General features: G+C 42.7%; 1 protein-coding gene across 1 annotated transcript in view; it reads left to right on the top strand.

Moving 5' to 3' along the window:
• Positions 1–16,519, top strand: part of bop1 (BOP1 ribosomal biogenesis factor) — a 118,815-nt gene that overhangs the window by 5,004 nt on the left and 97,292 nt on the right. Inside the window, 1 exon segment of the mRNA XM_014142741.2 lies at positions 7,949–8,197. Within this exon segment, the coding sequence (XP_013998216.2) occupies positions 7,949–8,197 (249 nt within the window).

Here is a 16,519-nt window from a genome sequence, read left to right as displayed (position 1 = left end):
CCCAGGACCACTTCCTTGTCTTGCTGAGAGCGCTCCACTTTGAACAATGCCACTGCCAACAAAATTAGGAATGTCCTGGGCAGCTTCACTGGGGCATTTGGAAGAGTGTTCCTCACAAGGACTTGTGCATTGATGAGTCTCTCATGGTTTGGAAAGGAAGGCTTGCATTCTGCCAATACATCCCATCAAAGTGCCACAGATTTGGAGGCAAGTTGTTTGTTTTGTGACTGTCTGACAGGATATGTATTGGACCTGATCATCTACACCGGCGCCACCACAGATGAGGCATTTTGGTATATCTGGATCAGTGTTGATCACCATGCTGCAGCCCCTCAAAGGGGCACACTGTATTTGTGGACAACTGGTACAGTAGCCCTACCCTTTTGAGTGAGAACACAGGGGCCTGTGGCACAGTGACATCCAACAGGAAGGGGATGCCAATATTCAAAAATAAAATGAGTGAGGGGAGTTTCAAACAAACAGGGAGATAATGGCACGACAAACACGATGTCTGTGTTCTGTCCACTGTGCACACCTCTAATACGTTGGACACAAGAAAATGACTGTCACCTGAGAGGAAAATGAAGCCAGACTGTCTTGGAGTACAACAAGAACTTGGGAACAGTTGACAAAGTGGACATGCAAAACTGTGTGCCAGAAAAGCCCCTTATTAAATGGTACAAGAAGCAATTAAAAAATGTTAATAGCTCTCCTCCACGGCCACGTTGTCCCCCGGCAGGTCACAGGACAGGTGATTTCCTACCTGCAGTACAGGATAAACCTGATGCAGCAGCTCCTTGAGGACCACCACACTCCTCGTCCTTCTGCTGGGGGCTGGCCTGCCTCTGACAATCCTCTACTCCTCACTGGACGCTACTTTCCAAGTGATGTCCCTCAGACCGCCCTGCAAGGAAAAAGCATGAGGCATTGCAAGATCTGTCTACACTCTACCTGACAACAGAAAAGGATGTTGACCAAGAACATCTGTGAGCTGTGTGATACAGCCTGGTGTGCAGGTCCTTGCTTTGGCAAGGACCATTTGATTGATTTGACCACACCCTTAAGCACTACTAAGTGGAAAGTAGGCTGATTAGTGGCTGATACAATTGTTGCTTTATGTTGATATTTAATAAAAAAAAATATAGATATAAAATCTCCTATTACTCAAAAAAATAAAGGGAACACTTAAACAACACATCCTAGATCTGAATGAAAGAAATAATCTTATTAAATACTTTTTTCTTTACATAGTTGAATGTGCTGACAACAAAATCACACAAAAATAATCTATGGAAATCCAATTTATCAACCCATGGAGGTCTGGATTTGGAGTCACACTCAAAATTAAAGTGGAAAACCACACTACAGGCTGATCCAACTTTGATGTAATGTCCTTAAAACAAGTCAAAATGAGGCTCAGTAGTGTGTGTGGCCTCCACGTGCCTGTATGACCTCCCTACAACGCCTGGGCATGCTCCTGATGAGGTGACGGATGGTCTCCTGAGGGATCTCCTCCCAGACCTGGACTAAAGCATCCGCCAACTCCTGGACAGTCTGTGGTGCAACGTGGTGTTGGTGGATGGAGCGAGATATGATGTGCTCAATTGGATTCAGGTCTGGGGAACGGGCAGGCCAGTCCATAGCATCAATGCCTTCCTCTTGCAAGAACTGCTGACACACTCCAGCCACATGAGGTCTAGCATTGTCTTGCATTAGGAGGAACCCAGGGCCAACCGCACCAGCATATGGTCTCACAAGGGGTCTGAGGATCTCATCTCGGTACCTAATGGCAGTCAGGCTACCTCTGGCGAGCACATGGAGGGCTGTGCGGCCCCCCCAAAGAAATGCCACCCCACACCATGACTGACCCACCGCCAAACCGGTCATGCTGGAGGATGTTGCAGGCAGCAGAACGTTTTCCACGGCGTCTCCAGACTCTGTCACGTCTGTCACATGTGCTCAGTGTGAACCTGCTTTCATCTGTGAAGAGCACAGGGCGCCAGTGGCGAATTTGCCAATCTTGGTGTTCTCTGGCAAATGCCAAACGTCCTGCACGGTGTTGGGCTGTAAGCACAACCCCCACCTGTGGACGTCGGGCCCTCATGGAGTCTGTTTTGGACCGTTTGAGCAGACACATGCACATTTGTGGCCTGCTGGAGGTCATTTTGCAGGGCTCTGGCAGTGCTCCTCCTGCTCCTCCTTGCACAAAGGCGGAGGTAGCGGTCCTGCTGCTGGGTTGTTGCCCTCCTACGGCCTCCTCCACGTCTCCTGATGTACTGGCCTGTCTCCTGGTAGCGCCTCCATGCTCTGGACACTACGCTGACAGAAACAGCAAACCTTCTTGCAACAGCTCGCATTGATGTGCCATCCTGGATGAGCTGCACTACCTGAGCCACTTGTGTGGGTTGTAGACTCCGTCTCATGCTACCACTAGAGTGAAAGCACCGCCAGCATTCAAAAGTGACCAAAACATCAGCCAGGAAGCATAGGAACTGAGAAGTGGTCTGTGGTCTCCACCTGCAGAACCACACCTTTATTGGGGGTGTCTTGCTTATTGCCTATAATTTCCATCTGTTGTCTATTCCATTTGCACAACAGCATGTGACATTTATTGTCAATCACTGTTGCTTCCTAAGTGGACAGTTTGATTTCACAGAAGTGTGATTGACTTGGCGTTACATTGTGTTGTTTAAGTGTTCCCTTTATTTTTTGGAGCAGTGTGTGTGAGATATATATATATATATATATATTAGTCAAATGTATTGCAATTTATGACTTGATGTGTTTGGGGGGGGGGGGATGTTCCAAAAATATGTAACATGTTTGTTTACCTGAAATGAAATGCTTTGTTTGACTCCTGGGTTCTATTTTTTTTTTTAAGTAAAACAGAACAAGAAAAGTATGTAATCAACTTTTGTTATTCCTTGATTCATAACGCTTTCTCGCAATTTAAAAAAAATCATTTGGCCAAATGGTTGTTGGCTAGGAAAATTATGATTTGATTATTTACATTGAGTCATTTTCACTAGCCAACAACCTTTAGGCTAGTCTAGACAACTTTAGACTTGAGCACAATTTGAGTTGTTACATTACATTGACTTTCCTAGGAATATACTGTATAGTTAGTAATACTTGAAGTTTATACAAATGTAACCACGTTTTGGAAGGAGAGCGATAACTGATCCACCCAAATAACTCAGCCCGTAGATGGCGCCAAAGCATAAACCCAGATAATCCTGTCTTACATTTACATTACATTTAAGTCATTTAGCAGACGCTCTTATCCAGAGCGACTTACAAATTGCTGCATAGTTTACGAAAAACCTTTCTATCTACAACCTCGCTTCACTCATGCCACGGTCTCTGCACACAATATAGCTGATTACACGCACGCACCATTCAATCTGATCGCCCGTACAAACTAACTCACTTTGTTACTTACATGACTGTCCACCACCCTGTTCTCATTATCCTCCGCCTCGACCAGGCTAAAACCTATCCAAGTCATAACACTCACCGTATTTGATGAGAAATATCTTCCTCGCTTGGTGACGAGGCAGGCATCTGTAGGCTACATGTCCAGTGGTGATAATACGTTTACATGGTGATGTAGCATCGTTTTTCCAGGGTAGAATAAATAAATAAAATCAATAAAAAAATGTAAAGGCAAAAACGATTTTGTATGCCAGCCTTTCCCGGCCTTAGCCATGGTCGTCATGTAATACATGCTCATACCCCGCTATCACTTTGTATGCCACTATTGTATCAAATACACCGAATTTAGCGGCTCAGGTTTCCCGCCCTCAAACATGCTAATACCAAAGCCTCTTTCAGATAATACATGTAATATAGATTATTATAATAATAATTATTCAATTATCAAGGGGTGTAGGGAATAGCGGCAAAATGCAACAATCAAATTCAGATCAACAGCATAGAATTCTGGTACTGCGTGCCAAAACTCACGCTGCAAGGGTCGTTATTAATATTTATAAACTGGGTGGTTCGAGCCTGGATGCTGATTTGGCTGATAGCCGTGCTATATCAGACCGTCTACCATGGGTGTGACAACTTATTTTTACTACTCTAATTATGTTGGTAAACCATTTTATAATAGCAATAAGGCACATCTGGGGTTTGTGACATATGGCCAGGTAAGATGCAATCCAAGAGTGTGCATAGCCTGAGACGCCCAGCCCTGAGAGGGTGGAGAGGAGGATCTGATGGTTCACGGTGTTGAAGGCAGCGGATAGATCTAGGAGGATGAGAACAGAGGAGAGCGTCAGCTTTGGCTGTGCTGCGAGCCTCTGACACAGGAGCAGTCTCTGTTGAGTGACCCGTCTTGAAGCCTGACTGGTTAGAGTCAAGAAGATTGTTCTGAGAGAGATAACAAGGAAGTTGATCAGAGACAGCACGCTGAAGTGTTTTGGAAAGCACAAGGGATAGGAGTCTATAGTTGTTGACATCCGATGAGTCGAGTGTTGGTTTCTTGAGGAGGGGAGCAACTCTGGCCATTTTGAAGTCAGAGGGGACGCAGCCAGTGGTTGGGGATGAGGGAAGTGAGGAATGGGAGAAGCTCTCCAGAGATGGTCTGGAGGTGGGGATGGGGTCGAGCGGGCAGGTTGTCAGTCGGCCAGACCTCACTAGTCGCAGGATGTCATCTGGAGAGAAAGGTGAGGAGGTCAAGGCATAGGGTAGTTGTGTGAGTAAGACCAGTGGACTCAATAGGCTGAGTGAATGAGTAGCGGATGTCATCATCCCGGCCGGCTAGGGAATGCCTAGCCGGCCGGGAGGTTAGGGAATCCGTAGGCCTAATGGACAAAAATGAATGACCACTTTATTTCCATTGGACAAACTATATACACAAAAGCAAATACCACCGAATTGGGCAACACTGCAAGTCGTAGGATACAGAAAGGGAGGAGAGTCGAGTCAACGAGGCAGAATCAGGAGACAGGACGAAGAAGGATTTAGCAGAAGGGAGAGATGGTAGAAGAGGAGAGAGTAATGGGAGAGAGAACATTGCGATGGTGTTTGATGAGAAGGCGGTCTGGGTTGGTGCTGAGTGGTTGGGGTTGGAGGGAAAGGGAGACAGAAAAGGTAACAAAGTAGTAATCAGAGACCTGAATTTGGGTTGCAGTGAGATTAGTAGCTGAGCAGCCGCTAGTAAAGATTAGGTCAAGCGTGTTGCCTGCCTTGTGAGTTGGAAGGGATTGGGGAAAGTGTGAGGTCAAGAGGCAAGGAGGGGAAAGGGAGTTGGAAAGACTTCGGGAGGTTGAAGTCGCCAAGTACAAAAAGAGGTGAACCATCGTCAGGAAATGAGCTTGTCAAGCTTATTGAGGAACTCTCCAAGGGCACCTGGTAGTCGATAGATGACGACAATGTTAAGCTTGAGTGGAAAGTGACAGTGACAGCATGGAATTCAAATGAAGAGATGGACAGGTGAGAGAGGAAAAAAAATCTCAATTTAGGAGAAATTAGTAGACCTGTGCCACCACCGTGACGACCAGATGCTCTCGGACAGAGAGAACCTAGTCAAATGAAGAAAGAGCAGCTGGAGTAGCAGTGTTCTCCGGTGTGATCCATATCTCCATCAGAGCCAAAAAGGGAAGGGACGGAAGGGCTGAGATGAACTCAGCGTTCTTGACCGCAGATCCAAACGCTGCCGGAGACCCGGAATTCCATATGGGTTGTTGAACAGTGTCAGAAGTCAATCTCTCTTGTTTTCACACAGCAAAGACCTTGAAGTCGTCAGCCACTAAGTCTTGGTAAAATACTCCAAACCAGAAGGTGGCAGTAGCGTTGTTTGGCAATGAATGTCCGTGTGTGTTGCTTCATGGTCTAGTCAATGTTAGCTGTGCTATTGTTGTAGAAATCCATTGTTGATACCAGCTAGATGGCCACAGCTTTATAACTAGGTAGCAAGATTAAAATGTAAATCACTTTCCATTATCGCGTACAGCCCCTCTACCTTTTGAGCTAGCTGGCTAACGTTAGCTAAATGGTTAGCATGATTCGTTAGCTAGATAGCTGTTGTGCTAGCTAGGTAAAGTAAAGACACTGCATTGATTCTCGGCAGGCAGCTGCTTCATGAAAACGAATCCATTGTGATGTAATTATGTTACTAGCTACACTGGCCAGATGGCTAGCGTGGCAAAGGATTTAGTGTGACTGCCTTGTTCAGTTGGCAGGCTAGCTAACAAATAAGCTAGTGCACCTTATCAAACCTAACAAAAAATATCCTTCAAGCACACAATTCCTTAGCTAGATGTAAAACATATAAAGACTTGCTCTAGAAAAAAGGGTATTATGCAGCTTTATTGTTTGTTAGAACAATTCTGATAAAAAGGGGGTGAATTAGAACAGGAAAAGTGACTTTTAATAAATTATTTTTTACAATTGTCACTCCTGTCAGCTCCCCCACGTGGAGGTTCATGCTCTCTGATTGGCTCAAAGTCAATTTGTCGGCCACTGCCGAGCATTGTGATACTTCAAGTAGAAACGGCAGGTTTGTCAGTACACAGCAGGTACGTCTTTTGTTCTAACAAGAGAAGGAACGGCTCCTACTTATCGGCAGTAAGATTCTCGGTGTGTTTCATGCTTTCCTAGAATGTGCTATTTTAAAGGGTATATGTGAGCAATAACTTGTATACTGACATTGTTGGTCATAGGGTAAAATCCCTATGGGGAAAATGTATGAGATGGAGAGAAGAACGAAAGTGACACACAAACGCTCCATTTTCTGCACTGCTATTACACATTTTCCAACTCTAGGGACATTGACCTTCCAAAAAAATCACTGAGACATCTTCATCCCAAGTGAGCCTGATTTAATGAACTCAAATGGCACAGAGAATTTGGGGCGGTCTCTCTATAAAAGTTGCTGGCCTCACACCAATACACTCAGATAACAGCCAGCCAACCCTTGTCAGTGTTGATATCCTATGTCGGGTCGTGTTAAATAACAAAGAAACTGATTTTGTTTCTGCAACCTCCCAGAATCTCTATCTGACATTCCAAAATGGAGACCGCTGTCTTTGCAAATGATTTTCTAACCAGTAGTATAGCAATTATTCTCAGATTCGGGGTGGCCTTTGAATAGTGTTAGCTCAAACAGTGCATATTACCTAAACTTTTGCCCTTGCTCTTTTGATTTCAATGTGATATCGATATGATTAACAAAATAGTGTTGCGTTTAACTTTCAGTGTTGGCAACTGACTTGAAACAAAATGCAACATTCCAAAATGTAGCTGCTGCGGTCTTCTACAAGTCCTCTAACCAGTGATATACATATTATTCCCAGATTCTGTGTGGTTTTTCAGTAGTGTTAGTTTGAACTGGACGTGCAACATGACTATTGATTGCAACGTGTTATCGGTATGAGTGATGGATAAATAAATATTGCCACTTGTCAAACCAACAGGGTTTTTGGTGCATATGTAGTTTATAAGGTGAAAATAATAATACAAGTAATATGATTAGCATTGTGGCACATGAATGTGTTGGTATTACATTTTATGTTTGTTTTCAATTTATCACAAACTGTTTCTGCATATTGATTTGGACACTTCAAAACAATATTTGGACATTGGACTATTTATCAAAAGTTGTCAACTGGAAGCAGCGATGGCATTATCAGCTTACGTTTATCGAATAAATAATGACATTTCAACATTCATTTCTAATATTATTCTAATTAATCAGGGAAAAACTGCTGATTGAGTCCAAAAATGTGCTGTGATTGATTTTAATTGGATGATATACCAGAAATTGTGAACTGGTTTGTCCTGTCCACCATTGTCAATGACAATGTTTTATTTTAGGTTAGGTAGCTAGCTATCTAGATTCTTTATGCATTCAGTCTCATTTTAAGTGCTTACTCATTCATGTTTGTCCATCTATGCAAATCTACATGTCTCTGGTCTTTCTTTCTCTCCGCTATTTCAGCTTCCCATATTTGACAAAGATGTCATTGAGAAGGCTGGGGAAGGAGGAGATGCGGACCTCTCAGATAGCGAGGAGAGTGTGTTCTCAGGACTGGAGGACTCTGGGAGTGACATCGATGATGAAGAAGAGGATGATGGGGATGATGAAGAGGAGGAGGAGGAGGAGGATGATGATGTTGGTGTCATACTAGATGAAAATCTGAAGAATAGCAGTGGTGCTGAAACATCTGCTGAACCAGCTGAGCCTAAGGTGAATATGGGAGTATTTATTTTACGGAAATTATATAGTAGGGTCCTGAGTGTTTCCTGACCACGTGACCTTGCCAGGAGAAACTCTAAGCTCTAGTTAAAGGCAGTTTATTTAGTGCAAACGTTTTGACCCAAAGGTCTTGACTTTGTCAGACCTTGAGTAGTCAGCAGTGTGGGAATCTATTTTATTTTGTGACTACTTTTTGTACCTTGGCAGCACCTGACTTAACAAGATCACACATTTATTTGTGTTCTTGCAAAATGCATCTATAAATTCTTCATCATAGCAGTAAATAGCTATGAAGTCATTGCAGTGTTGGTGGATAGGTGAAGTGTGTTGTGTGATTACTAGATGGGTAGAATCAGAAAGCTGGCTTGCAAATTGAGTGCTCAGAGCACACTGGACATTTTGGCTGAAGTTGGGGATTTCTGAGTGTTCTGATTTCTCAAAGGTAAGGAAGAAGCACAACTTTTACGAGCTAAAGTATGCTACTTTCCTAAATAAATGGTAACTTTCCGTTACTTTAGTTTTCATATTATCAAGGAATGATAAAGCGACTGACAAACATTTCCCAACAGGTATACATAAATTTCTTTGTCAAACAGCGTGTTTCTGATAAATCCATGTGGACATCAAATGCTACAAATACATTCAGGTAATTTTGACCCACAGTCAAAAGCAACCTTGGATTACTACGGAAACAAACAGTTGAAGTCAGAAGTTTACACCTTAGCCAAATACATTTAAACTCAGTGTTTCACAATTCCTGACATTTATTTAATCCTTGTAAAAATTCCCTGTCTTAGGTCAGTTAGGATCACCACTTTATTTTAAGAATGTGAAATGTCGGAATGATAGTCGACAGAATGATTTAGTTAAGCTTTTATTTCTTTCATCACATTCCCACTGGGTCAGAAGTTTACATACACTCAATTAGTACTTGGTAGCATTGCCTTTAAATTGTTTAACTTGGGTCAAACGTTTGCGGTAGCCTTCCACAAGCTTCCCACAATAATTTGGGTGAATTTTGGCCCATTCCTCCTGACAGAGCTGGTGTAACTGAGTCAGGTTTGTAGGCCTCCTTGCTCGCACATGCTTTTTCAGATCTGCCCAATAATACTCTATAGGATTGAAGTCAGGGTTTTGTGACGGCCACTCCGATACCTTGACTTTGTTGTCCTTAAGCCATTTTGCCACAACTTTTGAAGTATGCATGGGGTCGTTGTCCTTTTGGAAGACCGATTTGCGACCAAGCTTTAACTTCCTGACTGATGTCTTGAGATGTTGCTTCAATATATCCACATAATTTTCCCGCCTCATGATGACATCTATTTGTGAAGTGCACCAGTCCCTCCTGCAGCAAAGCACCCCCACAACATGATGCTGCCACCCCCGTGCTTCAAGGTTGGGATGGTGTTCTTCGGCTTGCAAGCTTCCCCCTTTTCCTCCAAACATAACGATGGTCATTATGGCCAAATAGTTATATTTTTGTTTCATCAGACCAGAGCACATTTCTCCAAAAAGTACGATCTTTGTCCCCATGTGCAGTTGCAAACCGTAGTCTGGCTTTTTTTTATGGCGGTTTTGGAGCAGTGGCTTCTTCCTTGCTGAGCTGCCTTTCAGGTTATGTCGATATAGGACTTATTTTACTGTGGATATAGATACTTTTGTACGTGTTTCCTCCAGCATCTTCACAAGGTCCTTTGCCGTTGTTCTGGGATTGATTTGCACTTTTCGCACCAAAGTACGTTCATCTCTAGAAGACAGAACGCTTCTCCTTCCTGAGCGGTATGATGGTTGCGTGGTCCCGTGGTGTTTATACTTGCGTACTATTGTTGTACAGATGAACGTGGTACCTTCAGGCGTTTGGAAATTGCTCCCAAGGATGAACCAGACTTGTGGAGGTCTACATTTTTTTTCTGAGTTCTTGGCTGATTTCTTTAGATTTTCCCATGATGTCAAGCAAAGATGCACTGAGTTTGAAGGTAGGCCTTGAAATACATCCACAGGTACACCTCCAATTGACTCAAATGATGTCAATTAGCCTAACAGAAGCTTATAAAACCATGACATAATTTTCTGGAATTTTCCCAAGCTGTTTAAACGCACAGTCAACTTAGTGTATGTGAACTTCTGACCAAGTGAAATAATTTGTCGGTGAACAATTGTTGGAAAAATTACTTGTCATGCACAAAGTATATATCCTAACCAACTTGCCAAAACTATAGTTTGTTAACAAGAAATGTGTGGAGTGGTTGAAAAACACTTAGGTTGGAGTTATTAAAACTCGTATGTAAACTTCCGACTTCAACTGTAGTATCCAGTGAAAGGCACCCGCTTGCGGAGGTTGTGAGACTTCTGGCTGACCGGGAGCAGGATCACGCTTACGACAATGAAGACAGTTCAGAGAGTGACTTGATGATCATATTTCAGACTTCTGAGCAAAGGGACACTGAAGTTGCACCCTTTCAGGCTCTCTCTGTTACCTCATCACCTCACAAAAATGCCGCTGGTGGTTAAAGGGCTGGGGTCAAAGGCCATGGTAGCATTAAAGGCTTACAGAGTAAGCAAGGTGATGCAACACCATATGTTGGCAAAAAGGGCACAGTGTGGGGGAAACGTCCTCCATCAGCTGAGCAAATGTGTGCAGCAGCAGAGAAATGTCTGTCAAGTCTTAATCAACTAGGCATTACAAAGGCAGCAGAGTGCAAAGCAGTTGAATAATTGTTTAATTTATTTCTGTCCTCAGAGACGATTTACACGATTGTGCTTGAAACTAACAGAGAAGCTAAGCGACTAATTGGTGGATGGAATAAGAGCCATCCCAAAATCTATATGATTAATTGGAGGAGGTGGATTCCATAGCACTAGCACAAGCAACCACAAGCAGTCATTGGTCTTTTGATCACGTCATGATTGAAACAAAATGAGTCTCAAACTGCAATCTGGTCAGAAGCTGATGGCAGACCTGTGTTCACTGCAACTATGTCCAGAAAAAGATTCCAACACATTATGAAATGCATGAGGTTTGATGACATAGCAATGAGTCTTGAACGAATAACAGCAGACAAGCTTGCCCTGTTCAGAGATATCTGGAGCATGTTTGTAGCCCAGCTACAGATCTCTGTGGATAAGCAGCTCGCTGGTTTCCGAGGTAGATGCCTTTTCCGACAAAGCATCCCATCAAAGCCTGACAAATACGGGACTAAGATAGATCTGGTGGAACTGCGACACAGCGACCAGCTACCCTCTGAGAGGAGAGGTGCACCTTGGCAAACCACCTGGAGTGACACGAAGTGGTTCTAAGATCTCAAGTTGTCATAGGGCTTGTGGCTCCTTGGCACAAAAGTGGGAGAAATATCACCACAGATAACTTCTTTACATCTGTACCATTAGCTGAAAAGCTTCTCAAAGATGGACTAACATATGTCGGCACTGTTAGATCCATTATACCACACATTCCAGAGGTGATGAAGGCTTACCATGGCAGACAGATCTACAGTTCACTGTTTGGCTTCCGTGGGCTGCTTACCCTGGTGTCATGCAAAACATCATCAAGAGGAGAGCTCAAACGCCAACACTCAACACCAATCACAGCGTCCTATCAGGTAGCCAATGTGCCCCAAGCACGGTGTTACTCAGATTGTGTGCCATCCTTGCCTGTCCTGCATGCCTGTAGAGCAAGGTTATTCTGTGATACACATGTTAGGATTAGGGTTAATAAATGTATTAGCAATCTGCATTAAGTCATTCGAAGGATAGTTACATCTACAGTGGCAAGAAAAAGTATGTGAATCCTTTGGAATTACCTGGACTTCTGCATAAATTAGTCATAACATTTCACAACAATAGACAAACACAGTCTGCTTCAACTAATAAAACACAAACAATTATACGTTTTCATGTTTTTATTGAACACACTGTGTAAACATTCACAGTGCAGGGTGGGAAAAGTATGTGAACCCTTGGTTTTAATAACTGGTTGAGCCTACTTTGGCAGCAATAACCTCAACCAAATGTTTTCTGTAGTTGCAGATCAGACCTGCACAACGGTCAGGAGGAATTTTGGACCATTCCTCTTTACAAAACTGTTTCAATTTGGGATGTCTTGTGTGAACTGCTCTCTCAAGGTCATGCCACAGCATCTCAATCGGGTTGAGGTCAGGACACTGACTGGGCCACTCCAGAAGGCATATTTTCTTCTGTTGAAGCCATTCTGTTGATTTAGTTCAAAAACTAGCCTTCCCTGTAGCTCAGTTGGTAGAGCATGGTGTTTGCAACACCAGGGTTGTGGGTTCGATTCCCACGGGGGGCCAGCACAGGGAAAAAAAAAAATGTATGTACTGTAAGTACTGTAAGTGTACTGTAAGTCGCTCTGGATAAGAGCGTTTGCTAAATGACTAAAAATGTAAAAAATGTGCATGACACAAGTAATTTTTGTAACAATTGTTTACAGACAGGTTATTTCACATATAATTCACATAATATTCACTGTATCACAATTCCAGTGGGTCAGAAGTGTCATGACGTTGGCCTCTTTGAGTACAGGGAGGACAGTTGACCCCCTCCCCCTTGCACCATCCCCCAACCTACCCCCCCCCCCCCCCCACCCAGGCCCTGTGTGAAGGGGTGGTAAAATTCCAGAGGAGAATCTCTTGCCACATGGCCCATAGAGAGACACAGGAAATTCTTCCAACTCACAGAATTGGGGAACCGAACGACATTTATGTTCTGGAGAAGGTATGGAAGACTGGTGAATAATCCAGCTACGAACTGGTCCGCTTGGTACAATTTTGTGATACTCAGAAGAGACAATATAGCCATATTACCATAAAACTGTTTATATAATAGCCTCAGCTTTGGGACTTGCATCCAAATGGTTGTATAAAATGTATTAATAAGGATAAAGCTATTTGTGATACATTGAGATGCTGTGTACTGATGTTAATGTGATAGAATGTATTTATGTTCAAAGATTAAATCAGTCATCGGCACGCCCCCAGGGACACAGACAGGACAAGGCGTCATGTGACAAGCCTGTTCTACGTTCACATATAAAACCCCACCTAGAAGTTATTTCTTTAGACCAGGCCTCCACTCCATTGCGAGTTGGCCAATAGGTTTGACCATCCAATTCCTCTACTGAAAGTGAACTATACCACGTGGTTAACTTTTAGACTATCGATACCGACAGAATAAGAACAAGTCTTTGATATTAATTATTAGTCTGCAGCTAAGTAAATTATATCATTGAACGCGAAGACCAACGAAACATCCATTCTATGACGACATTAATGAATGTCAGAGAGAGAGAGAGAGAGAGAGAGAGAGAGAGAGGGAGAGAGACTGACTCTGACTCTGTGCCTCCTCAGCTGACCTTTTATGACCCATTGTTTAACAAGACACCAGCCATGCCTGTTTAGGGCACATTACTCTACCAATTCTTTGTGACGATAATTACTGTTTGTATGCTTTCTGTGAATTACTTAGTTTAGTAAATAAATGATTTTAAGACAATTGATGTATGGATGACTCTTAGTAAAGGCTGGGTTCGTGCAGATACAACAATTTACGACGTTTGGAATGAGACTGGACGCGAGGTAAAATACACCATTTAAACCAGAAGATAATCGGCCTATAATATAGGAAAGTTTATATTAGGAAAATTATAACTTTGTAATCTGAATATTTTCCTTGGTGCCCCGATCTCCTAGTTAATTACAATTAAAAGATCAATCCGTTTAATCGCGTGATAATAATTACAGGGAATTAATTGATAAACATGTCTTCAGTTTAATGGTGACCCAAAGACACGACAGAAGTTTACATACACTAAGTTGACTGTGGCTTCAAACACCTTGGAAAATTCCAGAAAATGATGTCATGGCTTTAGAAGCTTCTGATAGGCTAATTGACATCATTTGAGTCAATTGGAGGTGTACCTGTGGATGTATTTCAAGGCCTACCTTCAAACTCAGTGCCTCTTTGCTTGACATCATGGGAAAATCAAAAGAAATCAGCCAAGACCTCAGGAAAATAATTGTAGACCACCACAAGTCTGGTTCATCCTTGGGAGCAATTCCCAAATGCCTGAAGGTACTACGTTCATCTGTACAAACAATAGTACGCAAGTATTAACACCATGGGACTACTCAGCTGTCGTACCGCTCAGGAAGGAGACGCGTTCTGTCTCCTAGAGATGAACGTACTTTGGTGTGAAAAGTGCAAATCAATCCCAGAACAACAGCTAAGGACCTTGTGAAGATGCTGGAGGAAACGGGTACAAAAGTATCTATATCCACAGTAAAACGAGTCCTATATCGACATAACCTGAAAGACCGCTCGGCAAGGAAGAAGCCACTGCTCCATAACTGCCATTAAAAAAAAAGCCAGACTACGGTTTGCAACTGCACATGGGGACAAAGCTTGTACTTTTTGGAGAAATGTCCTCTGGTCTGGTGATACAAAAATAGAACTGTTTGGCCATAATGATCATCGTTATGTTTGGAGAAAAAAGGGGGAGGCTTGCAAGCCGAAGAACACCATCCCAACTGTGAAGTGTGGGGGTTGTCGGGGTGCTTTGCTGCCGGAGGGACTTGTGCACGTCACAAAATAGATGGCATCATGAGGTAGGAAAATTATGTGGATATATTGAAGCAACATCTCATGACATCAGTCAGGAAGTTAAAGCATGGTCGCAAATGGGTCTTCCAAATGGACAAGGACCCCAAGCATACTTCCAAACTTTTGGCCAAATGGCTTAAGGACAACAAAGTCAAGGTATTGGAGTGGCCATCACAAAGCCCTGACCTCAATCCCATAAAGTTTGTGGGCAGAAATGAAAAAGCATGTGCGAGCAAGGAGGCCTACAAACCGGACTCAGTTACACCAACTCTGTCAGGAGGAATGGGCCAAAATTCACCCAATTTATTGTGGGAAGCTTGTGGAACGCTACCCAAAACGTTTGACCCAAGTTAAACAATTTAAAGCCAATGCTACCAAATACTAATTCAGTGCATGTAAACTTCTGACCCATTGGGAATGTAATGAAAAATAATTAAAGCTGAAATAAATCATTCTCTCTACTATTAGTCTGACATTTCACATTCTTAAAATAAAGTGGTGATCCTAACTGACCTAAAACAGGGAATTTTTACTAGGATTAAATGTCAGGAATTGTGAAAAACTAGAGTTTAGACATTTAAGGTGTATGTAAACTTCTGACTTCAACTGTGACTTTATTCATTCACATGGTGGGGTAGCAAAAAATGTTTGATTAAAAAAAAATGGGGTCGCTGGGCAAAAACGTTTGGGAACCCCTGTTGTAGGCAAAATGTCATCTTAATAAAGATAACTTTTGTTCTTGCAGTAAGATAATTTTTTTCAAAGGCATTTTCACCGCTTGTCATTATAACCAACTCGCATGTGTTTGTCTACAACTCCAGATGAGTTATACACTGGATGACATAACAATCAGCTTGTGTGGATTTCATACTGGTTTACTCTTTACTACCCCCTAGTGCAAGTTGTATATACTACGTGCTTTTGAAACAAACAGGCAAATGTATTTTCTATCGGTCCCACTGTCTTCTCTTGCCAGTCTACTGTAAAGCCTACATCTGCCTTTAAAACAAAACATTTATGTAACCTTTATTTAACCAGGCAAGTCAATTTAAGAGCAAATTCTTAGTTACAATGACAACCTGTCAAAAGTCCTCTTGTGGGGATGGGCTGGGATTATCTACCCATACACCAGGAGGGTTCCTTCTCACTCCATCTTCAGAAAGTCCAGACTCCTCTGTCAGAAGTGGTTTGTAATAAGGATGGAGCCACTGTGACTATGGGAGGAGAACAGGATGGGGTTAATAGGTAGGTCCAGGTGTCTGGGACTGGTGGAATAGTTGCTATATCAGTTAATTCTTCTTTCTGGTGTACTCAAAATTCCCTAGCTGTCATGCAAGGTGGGTGGGAATGACTTAATTTTATTACGTCAGTTTATCCTCCGGTCAGCTTCATTGTCTCTCAATGTAGAATTGAGACTGGTCGCACATGTAAGATTCTTTATTTGTATCGCTGCCATGCAGATTCCTGCATCACTCAACCCAAAGACTGATCTTGGTTTTATTTTGTCAAGTGTGCAGTCCTTCAAGTAAATGTGACCATGCCAAAATACGGAGACACAAACTTCTTGGGAGAGGAGGACAAGAAAAGGTTCAACTTTTTTTTTCTTTTTCTAAATTGTGTGTTTATATTATTGCAAAGGCACACTGGAACAAATGTGAAACCTTGAAACCATTGTCTGGAACTGCTGTGGTCTGGTAA

This window comes from Salmo salar, chromosome ssa14, assembly GCF_905237065.1.
Source record: "Salmo salar chromosome ssa14, Ssal_v3.1, whole genome shotgun sequence".
Lineage (NCBI taxonomy): Eukaryota > Metazoa > Chordata > Actinopteri > Salmoniformes > Salmonidae > Salmo > Salmo salar.
Note: the sequence above shows the minus strand (reverse complement) of the source record. Positions and strands in the feature narration are given on the sequence as shown.